This window comes from Saccostrea echinata, unplaced genomic scaffold, assembly GCF_033153115.1.
Source record: "Saccostrea echinata isolate AGI-Se365-2 ecotype Australia unplaced genomic scaffold, CSIRO_AGI_Sech_v1 ptg000009l, whole genome shotgun sequence".
In the NCBI taxonomy this organism is placed as follows: Eukaryota; Metazoa; Mollusca; class Bivalvia; order Ostreida; family Ostreidae; genus Saccostrea; species Saccostrea echinata.
Window position 1 is genome coordinate 39,025,300 of NW_026889758.1, and position 23,264 is coordinate 39,048,563.

The 23,264-nt window shown below is 34.0% G+C and overlaps 2 protein-coding genes across 2 annotated transcripts; one reads left to right on the forward strand and one right to left on the reverse strand.

The window, feature by feature from the left end:
• Positions 1–910: 910 nt before the first annotated feature.
• Positions 911–14,930, reverse strand: LOC133182712 (neurofilament heavy polypeptide-like). Its single transcript, XM_061317562.1, has 9 exons — positions 14,801–14,930; positions 11,722–12,692; positions 9,985–10,268; positions 7,187–7,329; positions 6,855–7,020; positions 6,309–6,503; positions 4,552–4,816; positions 2,618–2,705; positions 911–947 (listed from the first exon to the last, which is right to left on the reverse strand). The coding sequence occupies exons 1-9, from the start codon at positions 14,866–14,868 to the stop codon at positions 911–913; spliced, it is 2,217 nt and encodes a 738-aa protein (XP_061173546.1). The 5' UTR covers positions 14,869–14,930.
• A 431-nt stretch (positions 14,931–15,361) lies between these two features.
• LOC133183687 (mitochondrial import inner membrane translocase subunit Tim9-like) lies at positions 15,362–18,550 on the forward strand. Its single transcript, XM_061318611.1, has 4 exons — positions 15,362–15,415; positions 16,603–16,668; positions 16,985–17,080; positions 17,984–18,550. Exons 2-4 carry the CDS (start codon positions 16,618–16,620, stop codon positions 18,110–18,112), a joined length of 276 nt encoding a protein of 91 aa, XP_061174595.1. The 5' UTR covers positions 15,362–15,415; positions 16,603–16,617; the 3' UTR covers positions 18,113–18,550.
• The last annotated feature ends 4,714 nt before the right edge of the window (positions 18,551–23,264 follow it).

The window sequence follows — 23,264 nt, forward strand, 5'->3', positions numbered from 1 at the left end:
AGCGTTGCTTTTCTGCTGTAGATTTTAATTGATTTTTAAAGTGTTAAGCATAGTAACAACAGTCTTTTGACACCAGTTGGATTTCAATATACTCTCATTTCCACATTTCTAGATAATATTGCTTGCCTTAAATTTCACTGATCACTGAAATATTCACATTTTCAAATGCCTATGTCTAAGATAAAACTGTGAATAAGGTTATAGTTTAATTTCCCTCTTAAAGTGATTTCCTTAGCATGTGACATGTTCTTAAGTTTTAAATCATTTCAGATGTATCAGAAAATAAGGGAAATTGTTAATTAAGAAGTTGTCTATGGATTTTTAAAACATATTATCAAAGATTATACACTGTATATCTCTTATTAGGCAGATAATTGTAATTAAATATGTATTTAAATTTGAACAGTATACAACAAACTTGCCCTTTGTATAAGGCTTCAAGATTTCATTGTTTGTAATTATATTTTTGGTTATATACACTCAAATCAGCATACAGTCAAACCTCGTTATCTTGAACTTGATAGGACCATGAAAAAATTCGAGATATCCAAGGGTTCGAGATATTGGGAGAAAGATACTTAAAGATAAAATGCATGGGACTTTTTATATCACTTCGACATATCCATGGTATTCAAGATCCCGAAGTTCAACTGTATTATTGCAAACAATGACAAATATCAAAAGAATTCTTTACTGCACACTTACAAATGTCTACATCCAATTTACTTCCAAATACCGATGCAAAACCTGTCATGAGGGTAGGATGATGCATTTATTGAAAATAAATATTTTATCGAATATTAAAATATATTTGTCAATGAATATTTTCATTGAATATTCATTTAAGAATTGTTGACAAAATTGACATCCCTACTTAAAAAACTAGAGGTTTTGATTCTTCATCCTAAAATTATGCTTTGTTTTCAGAATCATTTCTCCTGTATTCCCTAAAACATAGGATACAATTTATAGAAAATTTTACTCTTTGATTGTTCTATTGAGATTATTTCTGGGAAATATTTAGCCTCTACCCTTGAATTTACCATGTCTGTAAAAGAATTCATTTACAATATTTTAATGCCTTTGTCCTGTTCAAAGAGGAGATAATTTAGTATTCAACTAGGAAATAAACAAGCATATCTCATACATGTGTTTTACAACTCAAGTAAACTCTTTGTAAGCACTCTATCAATCTACATGTACAAAATATACTAAGTGTCTACTAGAGTTGATTGTAATACACTGACTGTGGAATCAATCATTTAAATAGTTACCTACATGTGTAGATAAATGACACACTAATGGTTGCCAATAACTTTGTCAATCATTTCAATAATTCTAATTTACAAAATACTGAGGTCTGATGTCAAGATCCTTATAGCTCTTGAGAAATTCCAAGATAAACCATGTTTTCTTATTGCTGCCCAACCCTGCCTCTGGGGGCTATGTTTTGTATAAACTTGAATCTATACTACCTGGAAATCCTCTGAATTTTTCATCCATTTGATAAGGATACTTGTATTTTTATTTGACTAGTTAAATATCCAGTAGTAGGTTCATGTACTTGCAATCAGTGGTAAGCATTTAATCCTTTGTATGCACCTCAGCAGACCTGTTTACCCATATAGTTTTCTCTCAATTTTTTTTTAATTAGATTTGTCAGTGAGATTTGGCATTTGTCAGTAAGATTTCACTTTCCATCGATTTTACATATATCACAAGAGAACTACTACATTTGTGATTATTATTTCTGTCATTTTTTAAACCACTGTATTTTGGCAACCCGAAAACTTTGAAATCTTTCCCTTTTTTTAGCGATTAAAAAGCGTCAAACTGAGACAGATCATAACAAAAACTAACTGCTAAAATCCAAACGAACAGATTTCCATATTTTCATAATAACAAAACATGAGATCTATTTTGGACTCAAAATCCGTACAAAATACAGCGATATCGTAAGAGTAAACAGGTCTGACCTCATTTGTACGCACAGCTAAAACTTTAATCATGACAGGTTTTTAACTGATACTTACGCCATATAAGACTGAAAACCTTTTTGGGTCTTTTCTTTTTCTTATGTCCTTTATTCTTTTTAAAAATTCAAGGGCAGTAATTTCATAAAATTGCATCACAGGGAAAAATCGGGACAAATGATGTACCCTTTCGGCAGCCGCCTGCCCACCATTTTCACTATTTCAATAACCAGATTTTTCCTAAGGAAAACCAGGTCAAAAAAGATGATGTTGTAACGTTACATTCCTAACCCCATTATGACTGGGAAAAAGTAATATTACAGAGTGTTTTTCACAAATTCAAAGATCAAAAATTTCAAATAAAAGTTTAAAATATGATTTCAGGGCATGTAGAAATCAGGAGAAATATTTGTTCTCTAATCCTTGCAATCCACAGATTGTCATTGGTTTTGTTGGAGTGTGTGATTGACACCTGTATCTTGCATTTTTACTTGAGTTGTGCATTCTACATGCTTTCATATCCTGAAAACTCCTATCTCTCCTTAACTTAGGTTTATTTCTCTTAAATTTTATTGTTTTTCTACTCCATTCAGGCTTTCTCCATATTCATTTTGACATCTTTCATTTTGAACTTCAATACTTACTTGTCTTTGTCTTCGTACTTGGTGGGCTCGGGAACGTCACGGCGGGGGGATGCATCAGATGCCAGTATTTCCTCTAGGATCCCTCGAGCTACAAAAAAAGGACATTGAACTTTCATCTTTTACATTTCAAGTTAATAATGAGTTTTGTAAACAAGTCTGACTAGCATTAATTATGATGATACATGAGGTTTGATTTCTATAATACATAAAAAATTACTAGATGTACTACAGTTAAATAATACTACTGTACAATAAATCCCAATGTTTGGTGTGTGGCATTCAATCAATGGAAATGGTAACTTCTTGCTAATTTGGACCCCCATAGACAATATCTGATTAGAGTCCCAGAGTATTTGAAAATAACCAAGCCTAGATTGAAATGGTAAAACTCTACATGCAGATCATTAAAAAAAAAATAATAATTGAAAATATGAACTATCTATGCAGATCCATAACTACATGGATAGATAATCAAAATAGCAATCCAACTAAATACAGAATAATTTAGTTCAAAATATAAATAATTAGTGGCACCAATCATCATTGAGTAAATAGAAGGTTTTCATTTTTATCAGTAAACATGTTTACATCTTCAAAATATCTTATTTCAGATATTGAAATTCTGAGTTTAATTGCATAAACACTTTCCAAATTGAAATATTCATAACTCCACAAGTAAACTGCCAACCATTTTGTCTGTAAAATCAGACAAATATTTGTTTTATTTGTTTAACCTTCTTTTATTTCATATCAACAGAAAAATACATTAAATATGCACAATTAACAAATTACAATTTTCCAAATTGAAATATTCATAACTCCACAAGTAAACTGCCAACCATTTTGTCTGTAAAATCAGACAAATATTTGTTTTATTTGCTTAACCTTCTTTTATTTCATATCAACAGAAAAATATATTAAATATGCACAATTAACAAATTACAATTTCTGTACCGGGTAATTGTTAATCTGTTTTGAAAAAAAATGTCATTTGACATTTAAGTGCTAATTAAACATTTAACTTGATGAGCTTGCACACACAGCATAAGCTGCAAATCTGTTGACTAATATACAAAATAAAGGTTACGAAAAACAGAAAAAACACTGATAATTAGTATAATTTTGTTCTTTGGAATCCCCTGCAAACATGCAGCATAGCCAATAATTTTTAGCAACTTATAGTTTATAAAGCTTTGCCCGAAATTGATGTTCTTTCAGAAATGAACATCCAGATTATTGGCATACTTTGCAATGAAGTACTGGCATAATACCAGATACAAATACATGTATATACTTTAGTTCAGAATTTGACTCCTAATTGATCCTTGATACAGATTGCACTTACAATTAAACACATTTCCAAAGATGTTAAAATTATACCCTTTGACCCTACATTTCAGCGTCTAAAAAAATACCAATATTTCTAGGACTTGCCTATAAGTCAGACATAGAATTTTGGCAAAAGTCATATTCCCAAAAAATCTGATGCTCATGTACTGTAGATTCCTAAATATACGTGAGGAATTAATTATCGTGTAATTTCGCGAGAAGCACCACTCACAAAATAAAATTACTCGCTTTTATTTTTATGGTGCTGAAATCAATGTAAAATCTCTTGATGAACCGTCTTTACTCGCGAATTATTGTTCTCACGATTTGACGCTCAAAAGCCATTTCGTGATAATAAGTACTCGCGAAAAATAAGGAATCGACAGTATTAGTGAGTATATATGGTAATAAATAGAAACAGAAAAAATATAACCATTTATTTCCATCCAGATCAAAAGGATGGCACTTAAGCCGTTTAGAGACTGTCAAGTATCGAAACATACTTAGGGGTTAAATTCACTTTGACTGATCTTAATTCAAAACTGCTGAACAGTGTAATTTTAGTATATGTACATATATTACCATCATAGATAGAAATACTTTACTTGATGGCTGTTTCTTGTTTCGAAATTCAAAAGACAGTGGTTTGGGAGGATTGGTCCTGGGTTTAGGGGTTTCTGGTGATCTGTGATCCCGGAACTGCTCCTGATTATAATCCCCATGACCCGTTGTCTTTATGATTGGTTTTGGTGGGAATTCTTTCTTCCTCTGTACAGGCGGACTCCATGAAGGAGATCTTATGGTTGGTGATTTGGATCTGGTGACTTCGGTTCGATTTTGTGGTGTTCTTGATAGGGATAACAATTTTGCCTGTAACAGTAAAAGTTAGGAATAACTGAATATGATAGCTGTATTATAAATCTTAGCTTTTAATATACATGTACAGTAACTGATGAAAATTGATAAAAGTATATGCACTTTGTTAACCAATCTTCCAAATACTGTAAATGTATTATTACCATGTATAATTTTTAAATGTGTTAGGGTAAACTTGATTTAGAGCATTTCTGGATGTGATAAATTTCAATCTTGCAGTCACAAAATATTTCTAAACAAAAATGTTATAGAGTTATGCCCCAAATTTTGTTCTATTTGTTATAGTCATTGGCGAATTTATCTGTACAGTGTATCTGTGTTTCATAAATCATGGAATATATTGATACATGTACTTTCCAATCAATTACAAATTTACATTACTTGATACATATATATTTCCATTTCCATTTTTTTTCCTCTGTGATAACCCTTTCAAAGTTAGTTGAGTTGATTTCTTGATCATTCTACCGGAATGTATATTTCACCAAGCAATAGGTCAGGAGCTAAGGTGGCGTAATATGCATGTAAATCTCGTGTGTCTGTCTTTGTGTCTGATGCTAAGGAGGCCTAATATGCATGTAAATCTCGTGCGGCTGTCTTTGTGTTTGACGTCAGTGGGCAGGGACTATTGAAATTGACATGTGAGGCCTCGTGTAATTTAAATCTACATTTTCAAAATCTAAATTTACAATTTTATTTCACAATGAAATGGAAATATAAGGAATCACTGTCTAGTTAGTAGAATATGCCAGGGCATCAACGATAGTTGGAAATGTGGGATAATTTGCATAACGGGCGAACTTATCTTCTATAAGTAAGACATTTTGCGATGCACTTGATTTAGGAGAACCTGCTTTTTGCCAAAGGTGCTATAATGAATATGCAGCCAAATGTTATACAATTACATGTGTAGAATCCTAACCATATCACAGGAATGTGTAATACCCAGATTAAACAAAAGGACTGTGACTCCTTTTTATTATACAGAGGCTAATTTCTAAGTATCTTAAAATTACTGTAAACTGAGGAATATTCATCCCTTAATTGTTGCATTTGTTATAGATAATTTACAGAATAATTCACCTAGTATTTAGATTTATCCAAAGCTTTTATGAAACTTTTTTTTTTCTTTGAATTTACCAAAAAAGTATAAACTAAAAAATGAGTGAAAATAAAAGAACCAAATATTCCCAGCATAATGTTTAACATAAAACAGATTTATAAGGGATCTTGTATTGTTATCAGTTTTCAATTAATTATGAGTTGAATCTGTTATCACTAAGTTAACATCAAAGCATACATCTCTACTCAATAGTTCAAATAGGGATGCCTGTATGCCTTTGCAGTTGGAAGTAAAAGTTAGTTCTGTCCACATAGATATCAATATACATGTATTACTAAACAGGTTCTTCTTACAATAATGACTACTGACAATTGCTCCAAAAGATAGGAGTCATGTAACACTGTAGACTTGAACAAACAATACCTGCATGGCAACCTGTTGTTCTTGTAACTTCTCTAGATGTTGTATTCTCTGCTCTGTAACTGTGGCCAGTTGTTTCTCTAATTGGGCCACCCTTTCAGATTCTGATTCCCCCTTCAAGGGAGGGGCCACATCAGACTGGAGACTGCCAATCTGGTTCAAAATGTTGGTCATCTTGTTCTCTAATTCTTGTTGTGCCTAGTATGAAACATGGTTCATTTGCAAAACTTCTGACAGCAAAGAAAATGTATAACTGAATTCATCATTGATCATAAAATTGTACATGAAGTGCCAATAATCGCAAGAGACAAACATCACATACATGTACATTTTTTGTAGTAGATGAACATCAGGAAATATATCCACCCTTGGTCTTTGTGTAGTGGCAGACCTCGAAAGCTTGGTCTGCTTTACTACGCAAAGACCTCAGGCGGGCATATTTCCCAATATTCAGTCAATAACCTATAATTTGAATTAAACACAAAAAAAATTGTCAAATAAGATCTTTCTTTTTATCAGTTGAAATTATCCAAAGTCCTACAGTTATACCTTAAGAAATGGTTGTGTGGCAGCTATTGCGGCACTAGCAGCCACTGCTGCAGTAATGGCCTCTGTGTTCTGGATACTCTGCTCCTTGGTTTCCTTCTTTGTTGACTTGGCAGCTGGACCAATTAGTCTAGGCTGAACAACCCTCTTTTTAGGACCCCCTTGCAATCTTAAAAACAGTTGATCAACAATTAAAATTCACATGGACAGGAATTTGAATGCTGCATTTTTCTTCTTGCTCTTTTGAGTCCTTGATATTTTTTAACTTACACAGTACTACGTAATGTTTGTGCTTTATCTTAAGTTTTTCTTTCATTATCTTTTGGAGATGTTACCTCTTAGTAAAATTCTCTTTCATCAATTGTTGTTTCTCTGACAAGCGGAACTTTTCAACATGGATGTCATCTGAATCAGATGGATGATCCATAACAGATACCCCACTGCTTTCTGATCCCTGCTTCAACCCACCACTCTGGTGCTGTAAGATATTTCATTGATGGAAAGAATATTTTGTATGAACACATAAACCTCCATTTCTGTTGTTAAAACTCATGATTTTAATAATGTATAGTTCTACAAATGTGCTGTGATTGCATAACTAGACTTACTGAGGAATTACCAAACTATGGATAATCTTATTGTTAAAACATTTCAGGTGAAAGATTGGTTTAAGATAATAAATGATAAACAAGAGGCCCAAGGGCCACATCGCTCACCTGAGCACTGTGGCTAGGAAAAAAGGAAAAATCAGTTTAGTATTGAAAAGCTTAAATGCATAAGTGGTCCCAACCTACCCCTAAAAAGGGAATGGGGGGGGGGGGGGGGTCATGATTTGAACAAACTTGAATCTACACTATCTGAGGATGCTTCCATAAAAATATAGATGCTTCCAAAAAAATATGACCAATCATAGCTTTGCTGTTCTTGAGAAGATGATTTTTGAAGATTTTTCCTATGTACACCTATGTTAAACATTGATCGTCCATTTTGGCCCCACCCTACCCCTGGGGGTCATGATTTGAACAAATTGAATCTACACCATCTGAGGATGCTTCCATATAAATATGACCAATCATAGCTTTGCTGTTCTTGAGAAGAAGATTTTTGAAGATTTTTCCTATATATTCCTATGTAAAACTTTGATCATCCAATGTGGTCCCACCCTACCCCCAGGGGTCATGATTTGTACAAACTTGAATCTACACCACCTGAGGATGCTTCCATATAAATATGACCAATCATAGCTTTGCTGTTCTTGAGAAGATGATTTTTGAAGATTTTTCCTATGTACACCTATGTTAAACATTGATCGTCCATTTTGGCCCCACCCTACCCCTGGGGGTCATGATTTGAACAAATTGAATCTACACCACCTGAGGATGCTTCCATATAAATATGACCAATCATAGCTTTGCTGTTCTTGAGAAGAAGATTTTTGAAGATTTTTCCTATATATTCCTATGTAAAACTTTGATCGTCCAATGTGGTCCCACCATACCCCCAGGGGTCATGATTTGAACAAACTTGAATCTACACCACCTGAGGATGCTTCCATATAAATATGACCAATCATAGCTTTGCTGTTCTTGAGAAGATGATTTTTGAAGATTTTTCCTATGTACACCTATGTTAAACATTGATCGTCCATTTTGGCCCCACCCTACCCCTGGGGGTCATGATTTGAACAAATTGAATCTACACCACCTGAGGATGCTTCCATATAAATATGACCAATCATAGCTTTGCTGTTCTTGAGAAGAAGATTTTTGAAGATTTTTCCTATATATTCCTATGTAAAACTTTGATCGTCCAATGTGGTCCCACCATACCCCCAGGGGTCATGATTTGAACAAACTTGAATCTACACCACCTGAGGATGCTTCCAAATAAATATGACCAATCATAGCTTTGCTGTTCTTGAGAAGATGATTTTTGAAGATTTTTCCTATGTACACCTATGTTAAACATTGATCGTCCATTTTGGCCCCACCCTACCCCTGGGGGTCATGATTTGAACAAATTGAATCTACACCATCTGAGGATGCTTCCATATAAATATGACCAATCATAGCTTTGCTGTTCTTGAGAAGAAGATTTTTGAAGATTTTTCCTATATATTCCTATGTAAAACTTTGATCATCCAATGTGGTCCCACCCTACCCCCAGGGGTCATGATTTGTACAAACTTGAATCTACACCACCTGAGGATGCTTCCATATAAATATGACCAATCATAGCTTTGCTGTTCTTGAGAAGATGATTTTTGAAGATTTTTCCTATGTACACCTATGTTAAACATTGATCGTCCATTTTGGCCCCACCCTACCCCTGGGGGTCATGATTTGAACAAATTGAATCTACACCACCTGAGGATGCTTCCATATAAATATGACCAATCATAGCTTTGCTGTTCTTGAGAAGAAGATTTTTGAAGATTTTTCCTATATATTCCTATGTAAAACTTTGATCGTCCAATGTGGTCCCACCATACCCCCAGGGGTCATGATTTGAACAAACTTGAATCTACACCACCTGAGGATGCTTCCATATAAATATGACCAATCATAGCTTTGCTGTTCTTGAGAAGATGATTTTTGAAGATTTTTCCTATGTACACCTATGTTAAACATTGATCATCCATTTTGGCCCCACCCTATCCCTGGGGGTCATGATTTGAACAAACTTGAATCTACACTACCTGACAATAATTCCACATGAGTTTCATCTTTCCTGGCCCACTGGTTCTTGAGAAGAAGATTTTCCAATAATGCCATTAATTTTTGCTATTTCGTAATTATCTCCCCTTGGAGGAGGGTGTGGCCCTTCATTTGAACAAACTTGAAACCCCTTCACCCAAGGATATTTTGTGCCAAGTTTGATTGAAATTGGCCCAGTAGTTCTGGAGAAGAAGATGAAAATGTGAAAAGTTTACGACAACAACGCCGCCGCCGACGCCGCCACCGACAACAGACAACGGACAAATTTTGATCAGAAAAGCTCACTTGAGCCTTTGGCTCAGGTGAGCTAAAAAAGCTACTAAACTGATCAAAAACCCCAAAGGATAAAAATAAACCAGTTTCATGAGCAGATGCAGTAGATAAATGAGGCATTCCCTTCCTCCCCGAGGACTTACCTTGGTATATTGATGGAATTTATCTGGCAGCCTTGGAGGGATTTTTTCCTCCTCCTCCTCTTCTTTAGTGTGACTGACAGTAGAATCCTCATCCTCCATTGGCTGAGCTGCTGAGATTGTGACCAGTCTCTCCTGGACGGTGAGTATCTGACCCGAGTCGCTAAGTGAGTGGTCTGAGGAGACAGAGCTCCTGGTTGATATGGTGACTATCCTCTCTGGTACAGTGACAATCTCTGGTTGACTACTCGTAGCACTGTTAATGCTGGTTTCTACTGACTCAGTTACTATTAGGGAACATAATATGAAAAAAAATAAATTGTTTTTACCTCAGAATAAACAATGATGAGAGATAAAAAAAAAAAAGAAACTGAAAAAAGGGCAAGTAACTTTAGATATAGTTTTATTTTTATGCCCCCGTATCGAAGATTCGGGGGTATGTAGTTTTTGCCCTGTCCGTCCATCTGTCTGTCTGTTTATCTGCAAAAACTTTCATATTTCACAGGTGTATTCCTTATGACAAGACCTTTTCTTTGGGTACCACCAAATTTCCCTTTTGACCTTGACCTTGGAGTTTGACCCAGTTTTGCAAAATTTTACCAAACTTTAACCTTGGTCATAACTTTTGAACAACTGGTGCTAGGGCTTTCATACTTCATATGTGTAATCTTTGTGACAAGACCTTCCTTTGGATACCAACAACTTTGACCTTTTAACCTTGACCTAGGAGTATGACCTACTTTTGGAAAACTTTAACCTTGGCCATAACTTTTGAATGGTTGGTGCTAGGGCTTTCATACTTCGCAAGTGTAATCCTTGTGACAAGACCTTTCTTTGGAAACCACCAACTTTGACCCATTGACTTTGACCTTGGAGTTTGACCTACTTTTGGAAAACTTTAACCTTGGCCATAACTTCTGAATGGTTGAAGCTAGGGCTTTCATACTTCGCAAGTGTAATCCTTGTGACAAGACCTTTCTTTGGATACCACCAACTTTGACCCATTGACTTTGACCTTGGAGTTTGACCTACTTTTGGAAAACTTTAACCTTGGCCATAACTTCTGAATGGTTGAAGCTAGGGCTTTCATACTTCGCAAGTGTAATCCTTGTGACAAGACCTTTCTTTGGATACCACCAACTTTGACCCATTGACTTTGACCTTGGAGTTTGACCTACTTTTGGAAAACTTTAACCTTGGCCATAACTTCTGAATGGTTGGTGCTAGGGCTTTCATTCTTCACATATGTAATCCTTGTGACAAGACCTTTCTTTGGATACCAACAACTTTGACCCTTTGACCTTGACCTTGGAGTTTGACCTACTTTTGGAAAACTTTAACCTTGGTCATAACTTTTGAAGGATTGGTGCTTCAGCATTCATATTTCATCTGCGTATTTCTTGGGAGAAGGCCTTTCCTTGGGCACCATTAATTTTGACCATTTGACCTTGATGTTGGACATACTTTTGAAAAAAACTTTAACCTCTTCCATATCTATTCAATGGTTGCTGCTAGGGCTTTTATATTTCACAGATTTATTCCTCGAGACAAGACCTTACTTTAGGTACCAACATATTTGATTTGCATTTGAGAAAGTTTAACCTTTGCTATAAGTTGCTATATGGGGGCATCTGTGTTTCATAATCACATCTTGTTTAAAGATGAAAAAACTATTTGTTTTAATATTTTTCATGATCTGATACACAAGTTTAATTTTGTTCTCTTTTCTCAGAGTGATACCTAATTTTTCTGGCACCAAATCTTGTCTTTCTATTTGTTCTTTACAGAACTCTTCAATATAGCTGCCTTTATCATCATCATTACAGAGAATTTTCTTGTCTCTGTACACTTTTTCAGGTGTATGCCGCTCTACAAAAACAGGTTGAGGGAATCCTTCAGTTTTCCTTTGTTTTTCTGGTGTATTTGCTTTCTTCGGTTGACTGGTCTGTTTTCTCTGTGGGGTACATTGTAGAGTTATGATATCCTTGGGGTTGTTACTTACAGGTTTTGGTACAGAAGTCTGACTAACTGTCTTTGAATCTTTAAGTGACTTTGAAGTAGGCCCTCTAACTATAGATCCAGGCTGGCTAACAGTAGAGGACTTTGAAGTTGCAGAGTTTGGTCGACTAGATGGTTTTAGAACATCTGAGGCTTGACTGTGTGTTCTAGAGGTATCTACTCCTCTAGAACTTGCCTTAGATTCTGTTGAGATTTTACCCATTCCTATACTTGTACTCTGTTCCCTTGATTTACTTGGATTAATCTCTGGTTGTACATTCTGAACTTTAGGAGATTCCTCTCCTGTGTTCGCTTCCTCCCTTGGGCTTTCATATGGAGACTTAATTTCTCTCAGCAGTTTAGAAGACACCTTCACTTTAACAGGACCAGAACTGTTAAAATTTTCTTTTCCAAAAGAATATTTTGAACACTTTGAGATGTTACTTGTATTATCGACACTCTGAAAAGTTACATCATCTAAAATACTTTTCTCTCCCGGAGCTGCTGTAGTGGACCTGATCAATACATCACTAGCTGTTGTACTAACATCAGAGCTGTGCTGCGATACATCAAGCTCATCAGTATCTCTACTGTGAGATGCCTTTGTTTTCTGAGATCTGTCTTCAGTTTGACCGATTCCACTGTCCGGTACTTCTGATATACTTTTCTTCTTTGATCCTGAGGATGACCTGCTGCTTATTGATGACTGAGATCTGGAATATAATATTATGCAAGCAGATTTTAGTCTTAGGGGAAATCATTTATAAATAAAAATGTAGTTAAACATTTCATTTTTCTGGTGGGAGATAAATTCTAAATTTTAAATATGTTCCATTTCTGATTATCAGATTCCTGCATACTGAAGATATTCAAGTGGGAAAAAATTGACTTTTAACAATTCCACTGCTATTTGCACATTTTGGGGGGGGGGGGGGGTAAAAAAGAGTGGTGCAACACATCTTGACAATATATCATGTCAAAAATGGGCATATAAAAATACATTCCATCTTTTTCTGCTTAATTTGAAAGAGGGGGCTCATAACTAACATACTAATATTAAAATATTTTCATGATTTTTATCCTATCTTTTTATGAGAATCAATGTTATTTAAATGAAAAAAATATATTCTGATAGACAAAATTAATCTCCAAATCTATGATTAACAACTCATTACCCCTTCTTTTTACCTTGTTTTCAATTGTGCATCAACACTAAATTTTATCAATGAGAAGATTGGAAATTACAACTCATAACCGATACATAAACAACTCTTATGTGTAGTTGTGTACACAATTATAAGGTATATCAATGGTGCTTACATACTTATACAGGGTTTGAAATTCACTATATACATCTCACAAAATGCGAGTTAGAATATCCAAATTGCGAGTTAAAAATTTTGTTACTTGCAAAATAATTCGAGTTGATATTTTTTCAATGTAAATTTCACCCGTGAAAAAATATCCGTTTCAATCCAGTTTTAATCTTTCTCTCTTTAGTTACTGTTTATATCCGTCATTTTTAAATGAACGACCATGTGCCATGTCCGATGATCATGTCGAAAATTTTTTAGAAGATGGATAGATGGCCGCATTGGCATTTTTCAAAAAAAGCTTTCATTTTAAGATTGAGAGTTGTCTTTTGAAATTGCGAGTTCATTTTTTTGGTACTTGCAATTATTTGCGAGTTGTAATTTTAGGGAGTTTCTACCCCTGTTGTATAAGAAGAAATATGAATCTACAATGTATTATGATATAATGATACATTATAAACTACATTTATGGGCTTATAACAAGCTCAACAAGCGGCACTTAACTCAGTACCCACAATCCCCATAAATTACATACATGTATGTAGTCCAAACTACATACTATACATAACCTCTGAAGTCAAACCTTCCAAATGTATTGTGCACTTATAAAAGTTTATATAAAGGGTTTTGTTGGTATATACAGTGAAAAATATAAAACTTTGCTTGCACCATAAAAACATATTAGCTGGTACCATGTGCTCTATAGACACATAAGAGCAAAGAAATTTTGATGGACCCACATGAAAAAGTTCTACAACTCCCAATCCTCTTTAGGTGCATAACAACATGATGGCTGGAGCATGGCAACAACTTAACAAAAAAAAATCTGTGGAATCTCTCTGCCACAATACTAATACATTCATCCTTCATAAACAAGCCTGCATGTGAAATCTTTTTTTCATGGTTAAAAACATCTCGGGTTATTCTGATTTTGTCAGAATTATTCAAGAATTAGAAATCTTGATTCTGAGGGTCCTATTATACACTGAAATTGAAAAAAATTTAACTTTAAATTTTTATTAGTCATAAATCCATGTGGAAAAATGACATTACAATATGCAGCAGGCCAAAGAAGTTTACTAAAAATTGTGAGGTCATTACGTAGATGAATGTATTAAAGAGGAAATAGTGAATACATCATTTGAGAGGTTTACACAAAGAAAACTGCACTCATCCTAACACAGTTTCACAATTAACCATTTCATGATGACTGCAGCACTATTCTTCTGTAGGGCAAATTAATAAGGCTTGGCAAAATTTTTGTTAACAGATACTAAAATGATGTATATTAAACAATTGCTTTTACATCCTTTTTCAACAAACTATAACATTTGCCCTGCAAAAGAGTAGTACCGCAGTTATCGTGAAACAGTCTATTGGACATATTAGTACAATGAATCTTCAGTGCTAGTTCAAAATAAAAAAAAAAATGGAAAAAAAACGTAAGAATCTACATGGACATTAAATTTGAGTTAATTCTCCTTGCTATTTCCACAAGAAGCACTTACCTGCTTGTTCTGTCTAAGGCCTTAACAGCTGCGTCTGTCGTTGACAGCAACTCAAGCATACCCTCCATCACAGATATTCTATTCACAGTGCACTTCAGAACTGAGGAAATTCGAACGCATATTGCTACAGTGCAAATGCACTATCTTGCTTGATTTTTTGTAATGAATTTACATGTTCATAAAAACTTATCTGTTACATCATCATAATTATCACACATGATACGCAAAGTTCCCTTGCTAAATTTTAACAAAATTATATTCAAACACCCGCTACATTCATATTGTCAACAAAAATATTTCTATGAGTTTCGAATGAAACGTGGATTTTCATTGGTGCATTTTCCAGTTTATGTTTGTCGTAAAATATTGATCAACAATTTTACAGCAAAATTAATAGTTTATTTATATTTAAAATTACGTATCTATATAAAGCACATGTTATATTTTTATTCAATATATACAGATATTGTAATTTTCAATATTTTTCTAGTTTCATAAAATGTAAATATAAATTATCCAATCAAAATTCATGTAATTGAAATTCGGTTTTCTCTGTTTCACTTACGATAGAATTAGTATATGTTGAAACTTGTCAAGAGGGACCCACGTGGGAAGGTAAACAAACCCATGCCGTACATTTGGATGTACTTACAATGACTTCACCAATGGTGTTCATCATTTTTTGGCAATATTTAGAAACTATTTTGTATAGATCGCATTATTTTATAATCAGGTCAGGAAAAATGTCCAAATCATGTCATTTCGAATTTGTTCCTCGAATTTCAAGGTTGCATTTAATTGTATACTTAAAGCTTTGTTCAGGTTTCGATACGGCAAGAAATTGAGAGTGCATTTTAGGTTATGCTTTTGAACTCAGGGGAAAACCAATATCCCGGTTGTAAAAGTATTAAGCCTACCTTAAAATACATTACCAATTTAATTCTTGATTTTAAAGGGTTTTAGCTCACCAGAGCCAGACACAAGCTAGTTTTTTTCTGATCAAAGAATGTTTGGCATCCTTCTGAGTCTAAGACTGTCTCTCACCCCTTTAGTGTCATTGGTAAAACTTTTCACACTTTTAACCTTTTCCGGAACCTCTCGGCAAATTTCAACCAAACTCACCACAAAATGAGTGAACATAGTGAAGGCAAACTAACTATATAGGGGATTCAAGAATCTTTAATTAAGAGCCATGCTCTCTCTCAAGGGGAGATAATCAGGGCATATACTGATAATGTCATTTGAAGTTCTTTTTTCTCAAGATGGTGACCCATTGAGCCAGAAGAAATTAAAACTTAATGTGAAATTATACAGTGTAGATTGGAGATTATTTGAACCATAGTATTGGGAGGATAATATATTTATAAAGTAACATAGTGTATATTGGACGAATCTTTAAAAAAATCTCAAGAACAGCAGGGTCACAATTAGTCATATTTAGGTGAGAGAGGGCTTTCATTTAATTGATACATCAACAGCAGCTTTAACATCATTAGACTTTGGTTTCTCATCTAAATAATCTAAGGGCAGATCTCTATCTTTTGCATTGTGTATATTATTAAAAGTCATGGACATTCATTTAAAGAGAATGTATCACAGTTTGAGGGTAACAAGGGAGAGAACTCTGCTTTAGTGATGATTTAAAAGAAAATTAAAAATCACTGGGTCTATTGGTTAAGTATTTTTCATCTAATAAATATGACTGAATCTTGCTGTGCAGATGTATTAAGCATTGACAAAAGCCCCCCCCCCCCCCCCAAAGGGTTCAAATGGTGACTGTTAATAGTTATTTTATTTTTCAGATAAACATATAGAGCATGGCAACACAAGAAACACAAGAAATAGATCCTGAGGCTGCAGTTAAGCAGGTTAGCTACTAGCTAGTACATTATGATTGAAGAATTTTACATTATTATGACTTATAATTAGCATAATATTGAATAGCAAGTTTGTGTATGCAAATAATAAGTAAACCAATTATGTATGAAATATCTCTTGATTTTTCCATGTTTTTGAGCAGAGGCAGGCAATATTATACTGTGTATCTAACTACACAGTGTATCTAACTACAGAATATTTTTGTTATTTCTAAAGTAATTGTGCCCTTTGTGTTCAAGTAGAATACAGTATGTATTATTTGTTTCACTCCCAGCTGGACTAATATGTAGATATTTTGATTTTCAGTTTAAAGAGTTTATTGGAGCATATAATAAAATAACACAGATGTGTTTTAAAGACTGTATTCATGATTTTACAACAAGAAAAATTTCAAATGCTGAGGTATGTAATTTTCATGACATTGAAATATGATGTATGAGCATAACATGTAGCTACACACCTTGTGTAGTGATCTGTGTGAGCGAATCAAATGATCTGATTTTAATCAGATTGTCTAAAACTCAGGTTTGTTGCTGGTGTACATTTTTTTTTCTTTTATAATAATCTTCCAAAGTGGTATACATTTCCTCTTCAACACATATTTTAAGCCAAATTAAAAGAAAGCATTTGTAGGTTACTGCAAACCAACTTTTATTCGCGTGTGAGAAATATCTGTGAGTTTTGCAACCTACTCTAACTCACACATATTTATCATTGCGAACCATTTATTTTGCACTATTTGTACAGAATGTTTCCTTAGTCGCAAAAGTTATCGTTGCAGATTGATTTACAACTGACAAATCACAAATAAAAGAGATGTGACTAATAGTTGGTTTACAGTATCTCTTTAAATGAAGGGCCATGTTCTCATACAATGGAAGATAATAAAAGTAAAAATTTCTTTGGATTATAAAAGATCTATAAATTCATTAAATATGGGCCAACTGATGGAACAATTTTTGACGTACATGTAGAATAGTCATCTTATTTCCCCAACGTATTAGAAATACTCATGAGAAGTATGCTAATTATATTGTGTAGGGTAGTGTATAGTGTGTAGTACACCTAGAACTATTTGAATTCTATACTTTTAGCAGAAGTAATAGGGTCTTTTGAAATCATATATACAAGCATAAAGAAAAAAAAATAATATTCTCGAAAGATCATCATAACTTTAGACACACTGTTTTGCATAAGGTGTCAAGATTATTTCAATTTCAATTATTGTTGCCATTATTTGATGAAATATTTGAAAACTAAATTTTGATCCATTCACCATTTATCAAAGTTCATTTCTGATTTCAGAATAGCTGTTCCTTAAATTGCTTAGAGAAATATCTGAAGTCCACACAAAGAATATCTACGCGATTTCAGGAACACCACTTACAGTACACAGATGACTCACCATACAAGACAATGGCTGGAAAAAGTTGATGAAGGCCATTTTAACGAAGGAGGACATTAAACTAAATTTTTCAAGTTAAGATCCATTTTATGGATCATTGTGTCCATAATGTCAACTGCAGAGAGATGGGATATCAACACCATGTTATACAATTCTTGTTGGATGTACAGTTGACTTAATTATAAAAATTTAAATATATAGATATGTGAAGTCATTTAGAAAATTGCAAGGTCATGGTATAAAGTACACTAAAATATGGAGAAATGAAATAGATGACCTTATGAATGATTTTTTGGGATGGTAAATTGACTGAGATATAACAATGACAAAAATATGTATTAAAGTATTACATTTATGTTAATCTGGTTTTTTTTTAACTGTTGACCTTCATGAATTGGACATTTTAGTAACTCTTCAAAGAATTATGTCTCTCAATCATGGAAAAGTGAAATATATTGTGTTTGTCATTTTTTGTATGCCTCTGTATTCAATGATTTGGGAGCATATAGTGTTTGATCTGTCTGTCTGCCTGTTCGTCTGCAAAGAGTTTAACCTTGCCCATAACTTTTGGTTAGTTGAAGCTAGGGCTTTCATATTTCACATTTGTATTTCTTGTGACAAGAACTTTCATGGAGTACCAACATATTTGACCTTAACCTTGGAGTTTGACCCACTTTTGCAAAATTTTATTAAACTTTTACCTTGCCCATAATTTTTGAATGGTCTTAGCTAGGGCTTTCATATTTCACTTGTATATTCCTTCTGACAAAACCTTCTGTTGGGTGCCATCATTAATGAAGTTTTGACCTTGACCTTGGAGTATGACTTACTTTTGACTTTTTTGACCTTTTGACCTTGGAGTATGACATCCTGTTGAAAAACTTTAACCTTGGACATACATATAACTTTCAAATGGTTGGTGCTAGGGCTTTCATATTCTATGTGACAAGACCTTCCATTGGGTACCAACATTTTTGACCTCATGACTTTGACCTTGGAGTATGACATACTTTTGAAAAAACTTTAATCTTGGCCATAATATTTGAACATTTAGTGATGGGGCTTATGCAAGACTTCGCTTAGGTACTGACCTTTTTGACCTTTAAGTTTGACCTACTTTTGAAAATTTTTGCTTTGGTCATAACTTTTGAGCAGTTGGTGCTAGGGCTTTAATGTTTCATGTATATTCCTTGTGACAAGACTTCCCTTGGATACCAGCAATTTTGACCTTGACCTTGGAGTATTACCTACTTTTGAAAAACTTAAACCTTGTCCATAACTTCTAAATGGTTGGTGCAAGGGCTTTTATTAGCTCACCTAAGCTGAAAGCTCAAGTGAGCTTTTCTGATCACATTTTGTCCGTCGTCAGTCTGTCTAGCTGTCCATCCGTCTGTCTGCCTGTAAACTTTTCACATTTTCGACTTCTTCACCAGAACCACTGGGCCAATTTCAACCAAACTTACCACAAAGCATTTTTGGGTAAAGGGGGTTCAAGTTTGTTCAAATGAAGGGCCATGCCCTCTTCCAAGGGGAGATAATTAAAAATTGGTGAAAATTTGGTGTCATCTTTTAAAAATCTTCTTCTCAAGAACCATTGGGCCAGAAAAGTTGAAACTTAAGTGAAACTTTCATTACATAGTGTAGATTCAAATTTGTTAAAATCATGACCCCCTAGGGTAGGGTGGGGTCACAATGGGGGATCAAAGTTTTACATAGGAATATATAGGAAAATTCTTTAAAAATCTTCTTCTCAAAAACAACAAAGCCACAATTAGTCATATTGATATGGAATCATCCTCAGGTAGTGTAGATTCAAGTTTGTTCAAATCATGACTCCTGGGGGTAGGGTGGGGCCACAATGGGGGATCAAAGTTTTACATAGGAGTATATAGGAAAATTCTTTAAAAATCTTTTCAGAAACAGAAAAGCCATGATTAATCATATTGATATGGAAGCATCCCCAAATTTTGTTGATTCAGGTTTGTTCAAGGCATCCTCCAGTAGTAGGGTGGGGCCATAATGGGTGATCAAAGTTTTACAAAAGAACATATATAGGAAATATCTTCAATAATCTTCTTCTCAAGAACAACAAAGCCATGATTAGTCATATTGATACAGAAGCATCCTCAGGTAGTGTAGATTCAAGTTTGTTCAAATCATGACCCCCCCCCCCCCCTTCTCCCAGGGTAGGGTGGCAGACATCTTTAAAATTCTGTTTTCAAGAACAACAATGATTAGTTATTTGAATATAGAAGCATCCTTAGAAAGTTTAGATTCAATGTCATTCAAAACATGGCACCTGGGGGTAGGCTAAGGGTATGCCAAGAGCAGGCGATCAAAGCTTTACATATGAATATATAGGAGAAGAAATCTGCTGACGAAGAACAGAAGTGCCATATTGACTCAGGTGAGCATTGTGGCCCATGGGCCTCTTGTATTTCATATGTATATTCCTTGTGAAAAGATCCTTTGGGTACCAATATTTTGATCTCTTGACCTTGGAGTTTTGCTTGCTTTCAGAAATTTTAATCTTGTCCAGGAGCTGTCAAACAGGGGCATCAGGCTTTCAAAAAGACACCATGTTCTTCTCCTTCCTATTTTTATGCATAGAAATAGTGTCCAAGCCATAACTTGAGGTTCCTTGGACACAAGTACTTCATACATGGAACATAGAAAGATGAGATGCACTAAATCAATGTCTTATTTTTACCTTGACTCATTTCTTAAAGTCAACGAAAATGTACTTGTGATAACTTGAGAGTTCTTTGACATTTAGACTTGGAATACGGACAATGAGATTAAGACGTGTTTTTTTTTCTCTAAAGGTCAATTAAATTCATTCATTCATGCAAGTTTAGTCCCATCAGGCTAGCTTATACATGAAATTACTTGGGAATGGACTTGTTCTTTAAACTTTAACAAGACAGGGTATAGCATAAGCTTATCTTGACTTTATCAAATTAAACTAAACAAAGAACCAGAAATCTCTGCCGAGACTGTAGCTCTACTGGTTTGTACTTAGAACAATAAAGGAAGAGAAAAGTAGCATTTGGACTTGAAACTTTGCAACAGCAATAAATAAATAGTAATCCTTGTTTTACTCTCTTTTTGTGGCAAGATGAATTGCAAGCAGACTAAAGCTGTATAAGGAGTAGCCTTTTAAAAGAATTTTAGAGAAATTTCAATTTTAGTTACCATGGCAACATTATTTATTAAAATCAAAAAACAATCAAGACAATTATGTATTTAAGTGTAGTCTATTTGCATGCCATGTTATATTAAAATCAGACCAAACTGTAGATGAAGTAATGTTTCGAAAGTATATCAAAGAAATTCATTTTTTGTAACCATGGCAACACTACACCAAAATCAAAAAAATTGATAGACAGAATTATGTATCTTAGTGTAGTCTACTTGTGTGCCAAGTTATTTTGAAAGCAGACCAAAACTGTGGAAAGAATAGCATTTTTAAAGTTTTTCACAGAAATTTCTATTTTTAGTAACCATAGCAATACTGTTCACCATAAATCAAAAACCGATATACAGAATAACGTATCTTATTATAGTCTACTTGTGTGCCAAGTTATATTGAAATTAGACCAAAACTGCAGGAGGAGTAGCATTTAGAATGTATTTCACAGAAATTTCTATTTTTAGAAACCATGGCAACACCGTTCATCGAAATCAAAAACCGATACATATAATTATGAATCTTAGTGTAGTCTACTTGTGTGCCAAGTTATATTGAAATCAGACCAAAACTGTAGGAGAACTATTTTGAATGTATTTCACAGAAATTTCTATTTTTAGTAACCATGGCAACAACATTCATTGAAATCAAAAACCTATACATAGAATTATGTATCTTAGTGTAGTCTACTTTTTTGCCAAGTTATATTGAAATCCGACCAAAACTGTAGGAGGAGTAGTGTTCTGAAAAATTGTTTACAGACTGACGGACAGACAGACGGATGGACACCTTACTATTGCAAAAGCTCTTCTGGCCTGGAGTTTATAAAATTTTTTGAGTACATACTCCATGCTCAAACTCATACTCCGTTCTCCGATACCATAAACATACTCCAAATTTATATACAACTTAGAGTGGAAGTTTGCAGCATGAGTATGGTTTTGGAGTACAGAGAATGAGTTTGAGCACGGAGTACGTACTCAAAAAGTTTTATAACCTCTAGGCCTGGTCTCTGACCAGTAGAGCTAAAAACTGGAAACCAACACTTTGAGGTTAAACTTGTGGAAGATTCCAGGTGTGGATACTGAAAGGTATTTGAAAGGGTCTGTATCTAAAGTTTTAAAGACATAAAACAGATCACCAAGTCACTTCGTCAAAATGCATTCTCATGAAGTGTTGGTGATCTGTTTTATGTCTTTAACTTTAACTAAAAATTACTTGAGCCTCTGACTCATGTGCATCAAAAAAAAAAAAAATTAAAAATAAGTTGAAAATTCCATCTGCTTAGGATATATTTATTACCAACATTCTACAATTCACAGAAACTTTTTTCAACATTCTCAAGACTTTCAAATTAATTTATACATTGTTTTTTTTTCCAGATAATAGCTGCTATATGACACACATGATTTATATTGCATGTGAATAAATTTTAAATAAAACAAAGTCCATATTACATCTACAGACATCCAACGGAATACATCTATTACATAAAGTAAATATTTCTCTATTCTACGATAAACAAAGGCAACAAATAATCTCTATAAGCAACTATTCTCTGCCATAACCAGGTTTTCTATAACAAATATTTTACTGTATGGTATATATTTCTCAACAAATTCAAAAACAGATAGAATACAAATAATACTCTATGGACAAGCTTTTATGTATGCAGCATGATGTGGAAAATTCTGTTGGGCAAAGGAAAACATCAGTGATACAAGTTATACATCCTACACTATGTTACAGTATTTCACACTGAGATGTCTTTGGTGATAAAGCTTTTTGTTGTTTTTTGTTTCAAATCCACAGAAGACCACCAGCAGCCAATTTCAAGTCAGCACAACTGTCACAGGTACTAGTATCTAACAAGCATTTTACCATACATGTAAAACTATGCTAATATACATGCACACTGTAATTTGTAAACATAAAACCTGCATAGGTGAAAAACAAAAGGTTCACAATGAATACTTCAAGACTAATATTTT